The sequence below is a fragment of the Ursus americanus genome, chromosome 9, assembly GCF_024610735.1.
Source record: "Ursus americanus isolate L20-20 chromosome 9, mUrsAme1.1.p, whole genome shotgun sequence".
NCBI lineage: Eukaryota > Metazoa > Chordata > Mammalia > Carnivora > Ursidae > Ursus > Ursus americanus.
Genome location: NC_142135.1, coordinates 68300810 through 68319067, shown reverse-complemented (window position 1 = coordinate 68319067; position 18258 = coordinate 68300810). Strand labels below are relative to the sequence as shown.

General features: G+C 41.2%; 1 protein-coding gene across 1 annotated transcript in view; it reads left to right on the top strand.

Annotated features, from left to right (window-relative positions):
• The first annotated feature begins 2853 nt into the window (after window positions 1-2853).
• The window catches only part of RAB2A (RAB2A, member RAS oncogene family), an 87769-nt gene continuing 72364 nt past the window's right edge, over window positions 2854-18258 (top strand). The window contains exon 1 of the mRNA XM_045789043.2: window positions 2854-3139. Within this exon, the coding sequence (XP_045644999.1) occupies window positions 3094-3139 (46 nt within the window). The 5' untranslated portion in view covers window positions 2854-3093. The remainder of the gene's footprint in view (window positions 3140-18258) is intronic.

The window sequence follows — 18258 nt, the reverse complement described above, 5'->3', positions numbered from 1 at the left end:
CTGCTCAGTGGGGAGTCTGCTTCTCCCTCTGCCCCTCCCCTGCTTGTGCTCTCTCTCTCTCAAGTAAGTAAATAAAATCTTAAAAAATAAAATAAAATATGAACTCAAGGTAATTTTAAATAATTATTCAGTACTAAGAGTTATGTATTAAGTATATATTTTTCATATCTTATAAAATATCTCCACATACAATATTGTATTGGATCCTAAATTGCCTTTGTGAGGCAGTTATTATCTACATTTTCCAGATAGGGAAAATGAGACTCAAAGGACTTGAGTGTCGAGTCTTTCTTCTTTTCGTTGGATTACACTGGTGGGGGACGGAGGGATGGTGGAGGGGGGAATCAGAAGGGGAGATGAACCATGAGAGGCCATGGACTCTGGAAAAGAAACTGAGGGTTTTAGAGGGGATGGGGGTGGGGGGATGGGTTAGCCCAGTGATGGGTATTAAGGGTATTGCATGGAGCACTGGGTGTTATATGCAAACACAGAATCATGGAACACTACATCAAAAACTAATTATGTACGTATGGTGACTAACATAACATCAAAAAAAAAAAAAAAAAGATTACACTGCCAGGCAGCAAGCAATCACTACAACTCCCATGCATCACAGGAACGAAGAGGTGCTACCAAGTTCTGTGCAAGAACGATATATATTTGACTCCTGGGGCCCTGGCATTGTCATGAGAGGATTACTGATACAGGTAGCTTCAGATCTGGAGTTGGAGATACATAAAATTAGACTTTGGAATAGCCCTTTAAGATAAAACTTCACTCCTTCACTTTACAGATGAGTATGCTGAAGCTCTGAGAGGCCAAATGATCTGTCACAATCATCCGATCCGTTCATGGTAGTGCCACAACCAGAAGCCAAGCCTCCTAAGTTTTTTTGTTTTGTTTTACTCTATAGTTCTACACCCATTTCTATGATTTTTTTTTTTTTTTTACATGCCAAATTCTGATCTTTCTCTTCGGTTTCCCCTGCGTCCTCCTGGTAAAGTACTATATGCATACTGACATGGCTACAAGACCATGCACGACCCAGCACTAGTGACTTCGCCAGCGACTCTCCCCCTCTAACAGTATGATTCTAAAGGATGCTCAGTTTTTGTGTGTCATCCTGCCAGAGCTCCGCTGCAGAGGCTGTGAGTAAAGGCCATACCTCTGAGAGTAGAAGACAACTGAGAGGACATTCTGGATGTCTATCACTCATAAAAGACCTGAGGGAAGGCACTCGGATGGGAGGGACCAAATGGCCTCTGGAACCTGGAGGCCTTGGCCAGGGACCTCCCCTCCCCCCAAATAAAGATGAAGGAACCAGTTTACGCAATTCCAGGTAACTTCTCATGTCAAATTCTTGTGTGCTATCCCTGAAACCTTAGTAAAATCCCCTCCAAATACTCCAGAAACAATCAATGAGTTCATACTTGGCAAGGCCATTCAAACTAACCAACAGTAGCCAGCTCAGCACGAAAGTGTCAGTAGATACATAATGAGAGATCCCAAAAGGGAGAGGATATTAGGCCAGAGGAACCAGGGTCACTAAATCCTAGTGACTTTTCCCCAGCAAAGATTGTCCTTCCATTGCCAACTTTAGAGGATATGGGTTAGTAAATGAGCTTCCTCATGCAACTTTAAATTCCGTCAACGGAGCCATGAACTTTGCAGACTCTGCGCCTTTGCCCGAACTTCATTTCCCATTCCCAAACTTTTGTCCTTTCGACAAATTTTACTCATCATTCTTATTCCTGATTCAAACATCATCTTCTCGAGGTAACCTATCCTACCACTTAAATGAACTCTACTACCTCCTCTTCCAAAACTGTGCTCCTTTAGAAAGGCCTTCAGTTGCAATGCCTAGCAAGCAGAAACATAGTATGTACTTAATAAATGTTAGTTGAATGAACAAAAAAGTTACTTTGTTTTTTCCCTTAAACGTATATTTTCAATAGGTAATTCATGAACACTGCAAAAAAAGCTCAAAACGCGCATGGAAAATTCAGGGAAAAGTAGATCTTTCCTCCATTCCCATCCACCCTCTCCTTGGTGCCAGTTGTGTTTCCTTTCAGCTTGACTACACATAAATGGGTACTTTTCAGTGCACCCTTGTCATTTTTTTTAACGATAAATATACATGTTTTCTATATAACAATAAAATATAATTTACCAATATATGAACATATTAAGCATATAATCGTTATATATCTTATACATAAGTGATACATATAATATAAACATATGTATGCACCAATTTCTGTGCCTTCTTTTTCTTTGTCAGGCTTTAAGAGCCGTGTAATATTCCACGGTAGGGCATACCACAATCTCCTTCATATTCTCTGATTTACGGTTTGCAATTTACAAATAATTCCATTTTCCCTGTCAAGCCCCGGCCCCCAAACACAGAAATATCATCGCCCTCCAACCCACCCCCGAGCTGCTCCCGCACTCTCAAACACCTTTTCATAAGCCCAGGGCGGGGCCCGCCCGCACCGAACGCGACCTCCGCCTTCCCACACGTGCCCCGCGCCCCCACTGCAAGGCGGAAAGACGCGGCGCCCATGCGCGTCGCGGCGACGGAACCGAACCCTCCACTTCCCTCCCCTCCCCCAGCGTCTCCCGGCCGCCGGCGTCGCCCGCTCAAACGTGCCGGAACGACCGGCGCCGGGCCTAGCCCGGCTCTGGGTGGACGTAGGGCGGCCGGGGCGCGGCCGGCTCGGCGCTGGGCGGGGCTCCGGCAGGGCGGGGCGGGGCTCTGGCTGGGCGGGGCTCCGGCCGGCGTGCGGGGCTCCTCCCCTTTCCTCCGGCGGCGCCGGCGGCCGCAGCACTTCCGGGTCGACGCGGAGGCGGGGCGGAGGCGCCGCGGCGGCTGTTATTGTTCGACTGGGCTCGGCCGGGAGCTGTCTCCATCGGCTCTGCGGGTGTCAGTTTGTCCGGCTTCCTCTCGGCCCCTCACTCCCGGCGGCTGACGGCGACGGCTGCGGCGGGCGGGGCCTGGCGTTTCGAGGCCGAGCGGCGCCGGGGTGAGGGGCGCGGAGGAGGAGCAGTAGCAGGAGGAGGAGCCGTGTGCCCTGGCACCGAGCGGCCGCGGCCATGGCGTACGCCTATCTCTTCAAGTACATCATCATCGGCGACACAGGTGAGGGCCCGGGGTGCAGCCAGGCGGGCGTCGGCAGCCTCCTGGCCTGGGCTGAGGGGCAAACGGCGCCTGGCAGCGGCACAGGCGCCAACGCCGCCCGGCGCCTCCCTCCCGGCCGCGCCGCTCCATTTCCGCAGTGCTGGAGCTGGTGACGTGGGCACTGCGAGCGGCCGCGGCCTGGCCAGGCCCTGTCCGCGGCCCCCGCCCCGGGCAGCCCTGCAGTTGGGGGCCGCGGCAGCCGTTTGCGACTTAAGATCTAGGAACTGTGTGACAGGAGGGGCGGCCCAGCCGAGGGCCGTCAGGGCCTGACTTAGATGATTGCACTCCCTCGCCAGGGCCCCTCACCTTGGGCCTCTTCGCCGCCCTCGAGAAAGAAAAAGGCAGGCAAAGGAGAGCAGAAGGTGATGGGAGGAGGGTCTTGGGTTTCCTGATCAGTCCCACGTTTTCCATCCTGTACGCATCTGTCAGGGGCTGGGCAGAGTGCTCCTGGTGTGGGACAGCCAGCTGAGAAGGAGAGAAGGGAACCTTTTAAAAAAATTGTTTTTTAACACCCTCAAATCCCAAGTCAGAATAAGTCATGTCCCATCGGTTGGCTGCTGGGGAGTACCTTTCGAGGTCATTAAAGCATGAAAGTTCTGTCGATTTTGCCACGTGTAAACTGGGGTTATTTGGTAGTAATGCAAGGCCGTTCAGTACTCTGGGTGTGTGCTTGCGTGTGTGTGCCTGTGTGTGTGTTGGGGGCACTGTGATTTCTTGGATATGTCAGATTCAGGGTCGCAACTGCCGATTTTCAGGTGACCTGATGTACATTTGAAGCAGAAAGAAATTCAGCTGTTCTCACTTGAAATAACATCTGAGTATATTTCACAGATAAGTAAACAAACTCCTTGTAAAATATTTTTTAATACCTGTAATTTTGACATTATTTTGAATCTAATAATATAACTAAGGCTTGTTCAGGTGTTACAACTATTTATATACCAGAGTCTGATTTCACTGAGGACTCTTGCACAACTTTGGGCCTTTTGCACAACTTTGGAAATGTAAGCAGCCGCTTGTGGTTGCACTAGTGATGTAGCAAATTCAATAAATAACACAAGAACACATGTTGATTACAGCCTAAAAGGAAAACTTGCTGCTATATATTCCTATTTATTTATTTATTTATTTGAGAGTGAGAGAGATCACAGAGGGGGAGAGAGAAGCAGCTCCCTGCTGAGTAGGGAGCCCCATGCAGGGCTTGATCCCAGGGCCATGAGATCGTGACCTGAGCCCAAAGCAGACGCTTAACTGACTGAGCCACCCAAGCACCCCAGGAAAACTTCCTGCTATAAACATGGCTTTTTAGCAAGATTTTTTTGATGTGTGTCTGTACAGAGGCTGGATGGTTTTCTATGTAATGTCTTGGGTAGAGGAATGTTTTGCAAATGTTTAGTAGGAAATTTATGTACTTTTTTTTTTTAAAGCTGTGGCATGTTTTGAAGGAGAAGGAATTGGGTTCAAAGCCTATTAGAAAATTTTTATTTAGGCTGTAAACCCGAGTTGGAGAGGGAATTTTGTTAATTATGAAATGAATGTGTTTGAGAAGTAGAAGAGTGAATATAGACATTTAGCAGTGGTGAAGATGCAAATTAGCCTTTGCAGGTTGCCTTCTTTCAGCTTACTAATTGAGCATCTACTGCGGGTAGAGTATTGTTCTGGGAGCAGTGGAGCTACAAACCCGTAGCAAGCTGGTGCTCTGTGCTCTTGGAATTTGCGCTCATTCAAAAACAACCCCCAGGCAGTTTACAGGAAAGACTACTCCTTTCTTGCCATTGCTCTTCAGGCACGGAATACTTGACAGCAGTACTTTCTCCCCATTCCAGCCAGTCTAGTAATACTTTCTCTCCACTCTAGCCAGTCTAGTTTACTGTCAGATTAATCTTTGTGAAACCTGGCTGTTAGGAGACTCTTCCTCTGCTCACATTCTTTAGTTTGACCTTCCAGGAACTCCATTATTTTAGCCTCTGTTTTCTTTGCTAGCCTTCTTTCCCACTATTGCCTGCCTTGTGCCCGTGAGGCCAGGTGGCTGATTGCTGTGCTTTTTCCTGGTTCCTACTGCTCCCTCTGCCTGGAGTACCTTCTCCGTGGAAATTCTTTCAGTCCTTCAAAGTCTAACCCAGGTCTTCCATAATGCTTTCAGAGTCAACATATATTAAGCTCTTTTGATGTGTCAGGCTTTTTTTTCTGGTATCCTGGCTGGCAGTGACTACTACTCCTTTATCTGGATGTATCACACTTTGTATTTTTCTGATATTAATGCCAGACTGTTTTATAGATACTTGCGTAGACATCTGTATTTGATTATGTACCTCTGGAGGGCAGAAAAGATGTTTAGTATAGCTTTGCTTTTCAGGAAGAGCCTAGGAGAAGGCCCTGTACATTTAGTTAAATTAATGAAAGAATAGCCAAACAGGCCACTATGTTCATGTTAATATACATTAATGACTTGACTGTAGGATTTTTTTAGCCCGATTCTGTCACTTTTTTAACTGACTTTGGCCAAAATCCTTTACCGTGTTTCCTTAATTCAAAATATTTGCACAGTTGTAAGGGACACTTAATGTGGTCCTCCCCACAGAAAGAGGATATTAAATCAGTAGTGTGATATCCATCCTGATGTCTTCAAAAGTCATAGTATGAAAAATATGTATCTTAGAATGAAGGAAATTGCTACTTTTCCTGTTTCTCACTTTCCCTAGTTTGTAATAAACTCTCATTTTTAACTTTTCCTTTTCTCTTAGTGAGATAAAATGAGGACAAATATGAAAGTACCATGCACATTTTTTCAGAGTTCCCACTTCATAAAAGAGACATTTTAAAACTTTTTCCATGATCATGATGATACTTTTGAAATATTTGTTCTCTTAACTCTGGAGCCAAGTGCTGTTAAAATGTAGCTTTAAAATTTTTCATTGGTAGTGTCTTGTTCCTGAAAAATCATTTAGGTAAATGTGTCATTTAAATCTAGATATAAAGTGGAAATTGTTTTTTAGCAAGCCTGGCCTAATAGCATAACCAGATAATTATCAAATATGGAAAGAGAAAAATTGTAATAAACTTGTAATTGTTGCTCCTAAAATTCCGGCAACTGCCTACCATTTTAACCTGATCACTAACCGTCCCTGCCTTTCCATGCCACTCAACTAGGCACACAAAAGCTCTAACCCAGTTGTATTCTATCTGAAATGACCCTCTTGCCTTGCCCCCCCCACCCAAAAAGATGAAAAGAAAGGTTATGTCAAAACTTTTTCACCTGACCAAGTCTCGTGCATCCATTCTTTTAAGATTGTTGACAAACCCCACTACTCCCTATTGTGTCATACTCATCCCCTCCACTCTTCCTTCATTCTTTGTCCCCCCTTCTCCCCACTCCCACATGCTTTTTTCTTCTTTTTCTTAAAATCTTTTGAGGACAAGTGCTGTATAAGAAAATAAATAAAATTTTTAATAGATAAGTAGCTGGGCCCTTGGAGGACATGCTACAAAGCTTTATTTGGAAGGTGATACTTGAGCTGAAATTAGGATGCGTAGGGGATTTGCCAGGTGGGCATGGGGGAAATGGCTGGTAGGTAGTTGGAAGTATATGTTTACTGCTTGATCAGTCAATCTCACATATACTACTTACTGGTGATTTTATAAAATTAAAAATAGAGGTATAGTGTAAGCCATTTTATTGAAGACTGTGAACGAGAGGGAAAGTGAGAAGTGAAGAGTTCAGTGCAAGATCAGGTTGGCAGGGGGACGCCTGGGTGGCACAGCGGTTAAGCGCCTGCCTTCGGCTCAGGGCGTGATCCCGGCATTATGGGATCGAGCCCCACATCAGGCTCCTCCACTATGAGCCTGCTTCTTCCTCTCCCACTCCCCCTGCTTGTGTTCCCTCTCTCGCTGGCTGTCTCTATCTCTGTCAAATAAATAAATAAAATCTTAAAAAAAAAAAAAAAACGGCAGGAATGTGAGGGCGTGTTGAGTGTATGTGTGTGAAGATAGGGGAGACTTAAAGTTGAAAGGTCAAAAAAATGCAACATAGAGGCAAAATCCTAGAGGACTTGGCGTCAGCTTCTCTAGAGCTTAGAGCTGTGACAGAAGGAAGACCTGTCCTGTGGGAGACTTAAACTTGAGTCTCTTTAGGTTCTTATCACTTAACGGTGTTTTTTTCTTTTTTTAAAATAAAGATTCAGTGGCCCAAACCCCAGAGATTTTGGTTCACTAGGTCTGAGGTGAGGCTCCTTGTTGCAAAACCTGAGACCGAGAAACACCAGCCGTTTTATTTAATTATATGAACAAATTTGTTAGACTATGTTCAGAAAACAAACGGGAAAAACTAAGAAATTTGAAGGTAGAAAAATTCCACTTATTTTATGATGAAATATAGCATGCATATAAAAAGCATATATATGTATATTATGTATGTATAGTTTAATAGTTTTAAAGAGCAGTAATGAATTACTACACACCCATGCTAAAGAAACACAGATCCTCATCACCTACATCTTTCTTTCCCAGGCTTCCACCATCTTGAATTCTGTATTAATCCTTCCCTTACTTTTCTTCATAGTTGTGGAACTTTTGCATCTCCATATTGTTTCATTTTGTCTGTTATTAGGTGTGTTAATTTTGTTCAGTGAGAGAGCTAAAACATGTCTGAAACATACCTTTTAACATTATGTAGAATTTAGACAGTATATATTTTTTTAAGATTTTTATTTATTTTAGAGAGAGAGCACAAATGGGAGGGGCAGAGAGAGAGAGAGAAAGAGAATCTAATGCAGACTCCATGCTGAGCATGGAGCCTGACATGGGGCTCAGTCGCAGGACCCTGAGATCATGACCTGAGCCAAAAATCAAGAGTCAGACGCTTAACCAACTGCGTCACCCAGGCTCCCCTTGACAGTATATTCTGGTCTATTTAAATGGTTGCTTTATGCATGTTATTTGTAGTCTTTTAAGATTTTTGACTAGCCCTTCCCTTTTCTCTTTCTCTCCCCTAACCAGTTTGTTTGCTGCTTGCTCCCCATAACATTTACATTGCTGCTGACGCTTCTGTTGAATCATAGACGCATGCTCCTGTTGTTCTCGTCATTTTTCCCTTCATCTCTACTAGTGAACCTGCCTCCTCCTCATCTCAAATAATGCCCCTCTCTTCTTCCTCAGTGCTCTTGTCCCTTTTGTTCTCATTCTGTTCCTGCTTCTGCTCCACCATGAAATGAATTTTCTATCTGCCCCTCTGATCCCTCTCCCCACTTTTATCTTGACAGCTCACTGCCTCTTGCAGTAGCCAGTAATTTTGCCGTATTTTTGAACAGATCCTAATTTTGCCTGCTCAGCTGTTTTTCCCTCTCACTCTGGCCCAGCTGTGCATGCTCCATTTTGTTATTCTTTGCTCATCCTGATCTGTGAGTCTGTGTCCTTTGCTACAAAGGATGCAGGCGCATACTGACTTCCCTTGTCCCATTTTCTAACTTTGCTTTCTATGTGAAACTTTCCCATTTGGTTCATCAGCCTCATTTATTTGCAAGTTTTAGAATACATTCTAGCTGCTGTTCTTCACTTGAAAATAAAAGACTCCTGGCAAAAAGATGCTAGATTCCCTCTGCTATCATTCACATGTAGTCACCTCCCTTTTAATTCCTACAGAATTTCTCAATGCAAACAACTTGGGTCTTATCCTTGGAAATAATGTTTAAGAAAACCTGCAGTGAGTTCTGGACATCTGTATTTTTTAAAAGCACTGTTTTTTATTATTTATTTATTTATTTATTTTAAAAGATTTTATTTATTTATTTATTTATTTGAGAGCGAGAGAGAACACAAGTGAGGGAGAGGGAGAAGCAGGGTCCCCGCTGAGCAGGGAGCCTGACTCGGGACTCGATGCCAGGACCCTGAGATCATGACCTGAGCTGAAGGCAGATGCTTAACCAACTGAGCCACCAGGTGCCCGTAAAAGCACTGTTTTTTAGTGGTAGTATTATGACATTCCTCTGCAGGTCTGTCGTGGGCCTTAGTGTATATTTTTCTGGAGTTTATCTTTTTTTTCCTGTTGTCGGATTTTCTGCTTTCTGGATTTTTAAGTTAATCCCTAAAGTATATCCAGCTGCGTTTATATGGAATTCTTCATCACATTAGTTTTTGGTACTATGTAGTAGATTCTTATGAGCCATTCTTCACACTTCTTACAGTTTGTACACATTATCAAAAGCTTTTCATTTTTTACTGCTTCAAAAGATCTACGAGGTTAGCATTTTATAGATGAAGAAACTGAGTGTCGTTTGGGGCAAGTTGTTTACGTATTTCTTGCCTTGTAAGTTTTTACTCTTCACAGCTATGGTGTAGTCCTTTAAGTTTCTCCCAGTTTGCTCTTCAGAATGTTCCTATTTTCAGGTGTAGCTGATAGGTAGTGTGTTTCTGGTCAAACCTGAGGGAGACAGGAAGAAAATGACTGTTGATGGATGCACGCTGCAGTGAAGCTTTCAGAGCAAGATGGTGCCTGGCGCAGAGTTGGCACTTCAGAAAATCATGAATGTGTGCTAGGTAGCCTCTACTGGGTAGGCTACGTGCATTGGCCAATTTGTTTCTTTTTGTTTCAAAAAAGATTTAAGGACATTTATATAAAAATTTGTGATGGTTTTATTAATTCAAATGGGAAAAAGAAGGTACATTCGTTTTGTGTTGCTACCATAACAAACCACCATACACTGAAGCAGCTCAGAGGACACAAATCTATTATCTTAACAGTACTAAAGTTCTGTATAAGTCCATGTACACATCAGCATATGTGGGAAGTCTGACATGTTTCTCAGCAGGCTAACATCAAGGTTTCAGCAGAGCTGGGTTCCCTTTTTGAGGGATTCAGGTTGCTCTTTCAGGTTGTTGGTAGAATGTACTTTCTTGCAGCTGTGGGGCTAAGATCTCCATTTTATTGCTGTCTGTCATCTGAAGGCTTCCCTTGGCCTGTGGTCGGTCCCCTTCCTCTATCTTCAAGCACAGCAACAGCTGGCCAAGTCCCTTCCAGTGTTGCATCTTTCTGACTCTTCCTGGGTCATCCCATCTCTCTGACCGAAGTTGAGAAAGGTTCTCTGTATGTAAGGACTTGTGTGATTAGATTGGATTTATCTGGATAACCCAGGATAATCTCATCTCAAAGTCTATAATTTAATCACATCTGCAAATTGCCTTTTGCCATGTAGAGTAACATACTCACAGGTTCCAGGGATTAGGGTGTACATTTCTTTGTGTGTAGAGAGTGGCATTATTCTGCCTACCACTGAGGACAGAGGAGAAACAGTAAGTAGAAACAGCAAATTAGTCAGAAGCAACATTAATACTTGACTTTTTGTGTACACCTTTTTGAAGTGGGCACTGTATTAAGCTATGCAAAGAGAGAACCCTGCTCGTTTACTTTAATTATAGTATGCATTATTTTTTTAAAAGCATGTATGCGTATACTTAATTATTCCTGATCATGGGTCTTGAAAGGCATTTTTCCTCTGATTGCTCTTTAAAAGACTACAGTGTAGTGAGTGAAGAATGTAAATATACAACCAGTATATTTATATATTTATAGGGCCTTTTCTACTGGTACAGCTCATTGAATCTGAGCAGTAATATCTACGATGAAGGCTCCATTTTACAGAGAAGGAAAGGGAGGCTGCTGTCACATCACAGAGCTGGTAACTGACTAAGCTGGAATATGGAATATAGAATTTGAACCCAGGTCTTTCTGACTGTCCATACTCTCCCACATCGTACATTTTTCTTGATTCCCACAAATTCTGTTCAGACCTCTTGTTGGCTCACCAACTGCTGCATAGTTTGTTGAGTTGTTGTGGGAGTACATAGTTCCTCAGTCCCCTTTACTAAAACAGACACCATATCCATTCATGCAAAATGGGGATAAAGGATAAAACAACAATGAAGTCCTATATTTTATATAGGACTTGTATATATACAAGAATAAAGTCCTTTCTCTGCTCCTTACCAGCAATATGAGCTTGGGCAACATCTTTAATCTGCTTTGGTGTCCTCATCTATGAAATGGAATGAATAAATGAGATAAGATATGTAATAGTGACTTGAATGAGAAATGGTTACTGTTTCATCTTAATTTTATATCCTGCTTCTTTGAATGTTACCATAATTTCCCTCAGGTGCATTGAAAAAGTAACACAAACCAGTGTTGTATAGGTTTGAGTAATGCTGTTCACAGCAAAAATAATTTCTTTTGTCCTCTGTGTATCCTAAGATGTTGATCTTTTTCCCCCCACACCCCTGCTTAGCTAGCTAGTTGTGGCCAGCTGATACTTTGAGGAGTCTACTCTCCTTGACTCTTAATTGTTTCTTTTCTAACATTATTGGTATTTTCTTGCACTTACTGTATTTTTACTATATTTGTTGGCATGTAGCAGAAAGTTTTTATGAAAGTTCCTTACTTTATCAACATTGATTTAACAAGATCCAAAATTGTTTATCAAGATTCATTCTATTCCAGGTATATATGTATTTAGCACCTTTGCCTAATTTAGTCTACATGACCATACAAGTCCACTAATGATTTAGAAAGACTATAGGGTTTTGTTCTAGAAGGACCTGTTTGATTATAAAGATCGAAAACCTACTCCAACTAGCTCAAGAAAAGAAGTTTTGATAGTAATTTAAAGAGTGCCCATAGGAAACGAAGAAAAATGGTAAACAAATGTTAGGAAACTAGCCACTCTGAAATGTTTTCCTCTCATGGCCTCTTTTTTGACCCTTGAGATAATTATGGATGTGTTTTTCGTTTTTTTGTTTGTTTTTGTTTTCATAGATTTTATTTATTTGAGAGAGAGAGAGTGAGCAGGGTGGGCTGGAAGGGGCAGAGGGTGAGGGAGAAGCAGACTCCCTGCTGAGTGGCTAGCCCGACCACGTGGGGCTCATCCCATGGTCCTGGGATCATGACCAGAGCTGAAGGCAGACGCTTAACTGAGCCACCCTGGTACCCCATGTGTTTTTCGTTTTGGGGGTTTGGGTTTTTTTAAGATTTTATTTTAAGTAATCTTTATACCCAGTGTGGGGCTCAAACTCTCAACCCTGAGATCAAAAGTCACATGCTCTACCGACTGAGCCAGGCAGGCACCATGTGTGTTTTTTATTTTGAACATGTATTTTTTTCTTTTTAATGATGTTTTTATTACTGATTTCTGACTTTATTTCACATAGGTAAGAGCATATAGACTGTGTTTATTGATTCTTCAGCTTTGGAAGCTAATTTTGTAGCCAGCTACTTGGTCAGTGTGTGTACATATTCTGTGCATGCTTGAAAAGTATATTGTGTACATGGTTGGTTCAGGGTTCCATACATGTTCATGAGATCAGACTTGGTATCTATATATTCTTGATAGTCTCTTGAGTAAGATGTTAGCATCTATTATGACAACAGTTTTGTTTTGTTTTTGATTTTGTCAGAGTGGTTTTTTTTTCCTCCCAGTAAATTTGAGGGCTAATTTGTAAGGTGTATGTGGGGCTCAGTTCTTTATAGCTCACTGAAGAGTTATTCTTTGTCATTAAGTTACCCTCCACTTTTTACATACTGTGGGGTTTTTTGTTTGTTTTTTGTATATTGTTCATTTGTAGTGTAGTTTTGGGTACTCAAGTGTTTGATATTAATTTTGAATCTTATTTTTTGGTTCATATTTGCCTAGTATGTGCTTTTTCATCATTTCTCCTTTTTTCTTTGGAAAAGAAGGAAGGGTTTATTTTGTTGTGCTTTGTTTAGGAAACAAATATTACAGATATAGTTGAAGCCCCTTATATACTCTTCACTGCCCTTTGTCCCTAGAGGTAACCACTCTCCTGAATTTGGTGTTTATTATTTCTGTGGAAGTTTCCAAATGATTACTGCATATGCATGTGTGTATTTGTAAATAGTGCACAATTGTTTATGTATTTTTTTCAACTTCATATTAATGGAATTTTATTGTATTTGCTCTCAAACTTTTTTGTTTAACATTATTTTGGGAGATTTATCGGTATTAATTGTTCTATTTTATCGGTATTGCTGGATTGGTTTAATTTTAATTATATCCTGTTGTTTGTACCACAGTTTTCCCATTCTTTTCATCTAAGGAAATTTTAGGCTGGGTTGTCTGTCATGGTATAAAAGACAGTATAGGGGCACCTGGGTGGCTCAGTCATACATCTGCCTTCAGCTCAGGTCATGATCCCAGGATCCTGGGATCTACCCCACGTCAGCTCCCTGCTAAGTGGGGAGCCTGCTTCTCCCTCTGCTGTTCGCCCTGCTTGTGCTCTATCAAATAAATAAAATCTTAAAAAAAGAGGCAGTATGCTACATGGATTATTTTTGCGTGTGCCTCCTTGAACCATGTATGCTAGAGTTCTGGAGATTTACCTTGTAGTGGAATTGTGGGTGTGAGGTGTGCATATCTTCTGCTCTATCTGTGAATCTAAATCATTCTTTAGTTATCAGTTAACTCTCATTCTTGTTCTTTCAGCTCTACTGTCGTCTTTTTTTTTTTTTCCTAAGGCCTGTGTTTTTTATAAAGCCCATTGCTATTTTATTCAAAGATTCAGTCTGAGAGACTTTTACTGGGAGAATTTAATCATTGGTGAATTTATTTATTTAAGTGGAGCCCATCGCAGGACTTGAACTCAGGATCCTGAGATCAAGACCTGAGCTGAGATCAGGAGTTGGACACTTAACCTCCTGAGCCACCGAGGTGCCGCAATCATTGATTAATTTGAGTTAATTTATAATATCAGGTCCCACCCTTGTTCAGTCACATGGGCAGGGATCAAGGCATGGTTCTCAAGCATGCGCATTTGCCATGGGCTTTTAAATAAGGCAGGCACGATGTCCTGTTATGTCCTACTATGTCCCACATAGAAAGCAATATGGTGGTCAGATTTCCCAAGCATGTATAATGTCGCCTATTCCTTATAGAACAATGTAGAAAGAGTCTAATGGAAAGAGGATACCTGTCACTAATTCTTATTTGTGCAAAAGAACAATTAACTAAAATTCCTGAGTTTCCTGTTTGTGAAATGAATATGGTACCTGCTAAGTGCACCCTCTATAGGCTTGTTCACCGATGCTGTGATTTTCATCTTTTGGTTTTTTTCAAACTTTATGGCTGTCTTTGAAATTCAGGTGTCATTAATTTGTTTCCCTTCATTTATTTACAGTTGATATGTCAGTGTAAATGGTGTATTCACTCTTGTTCCGTTGACCCCAGGATTATTAATGTTGATGAATGACTCCTTATCATTTGTCCACCTTAGCAATAATTACTGTTCATCTAGGAGGCAGATACAGTTGACCCTTGAATAACATGGAGATTAGGGACACCAGCCCCCACACAGTCAAATCCACATATGACTTTGACTCCTCAAAAATTTAATTACTAATTGTGTACTGTTGATCAGAAGCTTTACCAATAACAAACAGCCAATTAACAAATATTTTGTATGTTATATGTATTATATACTGTATTCTTAAGATAAAGTAAGCTAAAGATAAAATGTTATGAAGAAAACCATAAGAAAGAGAAAATATATTTACAGTACTCTATTTATTGAAAAAAATCCACACATAAGTGGGCTCGTGCACTTCAAACCCATGTTGTTCAAAGGTCGACTGTAATATGTTATTCTAAGTCCTCTCTGGTTATTTTAGCTTAGACAGCACTCTTGAAAATTTTCCAAGAGTGTAGTATTTGTAATTACAATATCTTGATTAGTTCACAGGCTCCTCTGCTTGTTACCTTGGTGAAGTTCAGACCTCTTCAACTTCAGTTTTCTCATCTAGAAAAAGACAGCAGGAATGCCTGGCTTGTATCTACCCCACAGGATTTTTATATTTGAAGTAAAAAATGTGTGCAGGTGCCTTGTAAGCTGCACAGTGCTTTATTAATAGTAATATCTTAGAGATAATTTTTCTAACCTGTTGAGCATCCTAAAATTAAGTTAGTGGGGGAGGTCTTGTCTATAGAAAAAGCTATTCATTGTGCTGACTTCAAACTAATTACTTGAGTTGAAGGAAATAAGATCACATGTTAATACGCAAAATGGCGATTCTTTGATCCTGAAATTTTCTTTGGACTCCGTAAAAGAAAGTCATTTCCTATCTCAGATATCCTCACAGCCACTTGAGATTGAGAATAATACCAAGTAGAAGGTGCTCTTTTTCACTAGTCTTCAGGAAAGAGATGTTAAGATCAATAGTTGTTTCCTTGATTTCTTCTGCACCCACTCTTGGTAACTTAAGATACCTCTTGGATGAGTTCTCTCGATTTTGAACCCCTTTGGAAAGAATCACTTTTTTTTAGGTCTACAGAAGTCTTCAGTATAATGAATCTGTTGATCAAAGGTTATCTTTTTGTCAGCTTGGACAAAGTATTGTTAGTTCAGTTTAGTCTTAACCATTTCAAAGGTCAAAGTAAAAGTACACGTTTCCAAAATCACTTATGCTCAAAGCTTTACTTAATTTGATATAAAAATTAATAAATAGAAAAATGAGTTATTAATTATAAATTAAAGCAATAATTGTATACTTGGTGAATTGATTCACCTGTCTTTAAAGTAAAAATATGTGTTACACTTAATTCAATATAACCTTTGGTATAAGGTGAAGAAATTCTACTGGTTTCACAGCTAGGTGGATTTTTAAGTGGTTGAATAACTGTATCCATAAAGGGCTGCCCCTGTAGGCAAGCTGGAGGGAGCATGCTCCTGCATTCAGTCCTGGTTTTTTTACATTTTATATTAGTAACAACTTGGATAAAATCCAGTTTGGTTGAAAGAGCTAACATGTAGATTATACTAGATAGAATCCAAAATGACCTTGACAGGCAGAGTGATTGGCTAAATTTAGCAAAATGGAAATTAATGAAATTAAAGCCTTGTATTTACTTTAAAAAAACAACAATCCAGGGGCACCTAAATGTCTCAATCAGTTGAGCATGCGACTCTTGATTTTGACTCAGGTCATGATCTCAGGGTCATGGGATCAAGGCCTGTATTGGGCTCAGCGTGAAGTCTGCTTGGGATGCATGCTCTCTCTCTCTGAAATAAATAAATATATAAAAATATTTTTTAAAAAAAGTAAAAACAACCATACAAATACAAGATGGAAGTCTGCTGGTAAATAGCACATGTCTAAACACTTGAAGTTTTATATGACTTGGTTCAGTATGAGTCAGATGAGTAATAAAGCCAACAAAGGAATAAATGTGATGCAGGTTAGTATAAGTATAATGTACAGACAAGGCAGGTAATACTTCTACTCTACAATTCAGTTACGGAAGCTTGTTTCAGAGGAGTATCTACACATTGGAGTCTATGCTCAAGAGACCAATCAGGGTTGTATGAAGGCTGTATCAACTATGACATTGTAGGAACAACTAACGGAAACATTTTTTTTTTGGATGTATATTTTATTTGAGAGAGAGCGGGGGTTTGTGAGGAGGAGAAAGCACACTTGAGCAGGAGGGAGGGGCAGAGGGAGAGGGAGAAGCAGACTCCCCACTGAGCAGGGTGCCCCATGCGAGACTCTTTCCCAGGACCGTGGGATCATGACCTGAGCCAAAGACAGACAGTTTAACTGAGCCACCCAGGCACGGGAAACATTTTTGTTTTTAATTTTCCCTCCCCGTACTCTGAAATAATGAAAACATTTAACCTAAAAAGAAGAGATTTAAAGGAGTATATAATAATGACTTAATACTTAGGTATTCAAATAAAAGAGACTTAAACCTACCCTTTGTGGCTTTTCATGGGCAGAACCAGGACCATGAGTAAAAGAGGTAGATTTGGATTCCCTATGAAATGGAAAGGGGGAGGGGGTGCCTGACTGGCTCAGCTGGAAGAGCATGCAACTCTTGATCTCAAGGTTGTGAGTTCAGGCCCCACACTGGGTATAGAGATGACTTAAAAACAAAGAAAAAAACTTAACAAGCTCTTTCCATCTTTTTTTTTTTTTTAAGTGGTAAGTTGGTTTGTCACTGGAGTTGTTCAGATAGAGGTTTGATTGACACATATTAGGGCTTGGAGGATGAAATTTATGCAAAGATTATAGCATTGGATTCATTTTTGGTTTTGTTTTTTGGGTTTTTTTAGAGAGAGTGTGGGTGCACACACGAGTGGTAGGGGATGGGGAGGAGCAGAGGGAGAGAGAAAATCCCAAGCAGGCTCCGTTCCCACTGTGGAGCATGATGTGGGGCTCAGTGCCATAACCCTAAGATCACAACCTGAGCTGAAATCAAGAGTCAGACACTCAGCCAGCTGAGCCACCTAGACACCCCTCATTTTGTTTCTATTTTTTTTATTTATTTCTTTAAAGATTTATTTGAGAAAGAGAGAGCACGAGTGGGAGGGGCAGAAGGAGAGGGAGAGAGAATCCCAAGCAAACTCCACGCTGAACATAGAGCCCCACTTGGGGCTTGATCCCATGACCCTGAGATCACAACCTGAGCCAAAACCCAAGAGTCAGACACTTAACCAACTGTGCCACCAAGGCCCCCCCACCTCATTTTTGTTTTTAAAGAAATTTAAGGTACTGTGTGGGTAGTCCTTGTGCTATAGTTAGAAAAATGAACAGGACTATCTCATCTTAACTGGGAAGACCAATTTGCCACAGTAATTACAAGATAATGTAATAGCACTGGGCACAAAGTACTGAAGGAGCATGGAGAGGATTAATTCTAACTGCAATGAATGGCTCATAACATACTCAGATTTTCAGCAAACATTTATTGAGCACCAGCTGTGTGCAGAGTGCTGTGCTTTGGCTTTCATCTATGTTCTCACAGGAACCCTAGGTACCTATGGACTCCATTTTACAAATTATGTATCAGGTATGATACCATCAGACATGGTCTCATTTGTTTGAATAATTCCCCCACCTAACAGTCCTGTGGAATCAGTTTGTACTTTTGCTTCTACTTTTATATTTGTTATGTGGAGAACAGAGAATTGAGCTGAGCACCTCGCAGTCAGGTTATACAGAGTGTGGCAGGATAGGGTTTTTGTCAGGATTTTGTGGGGACTTAAGACTAAAGGAAGTCTGGGGACCATACTGTGAAGAGCAT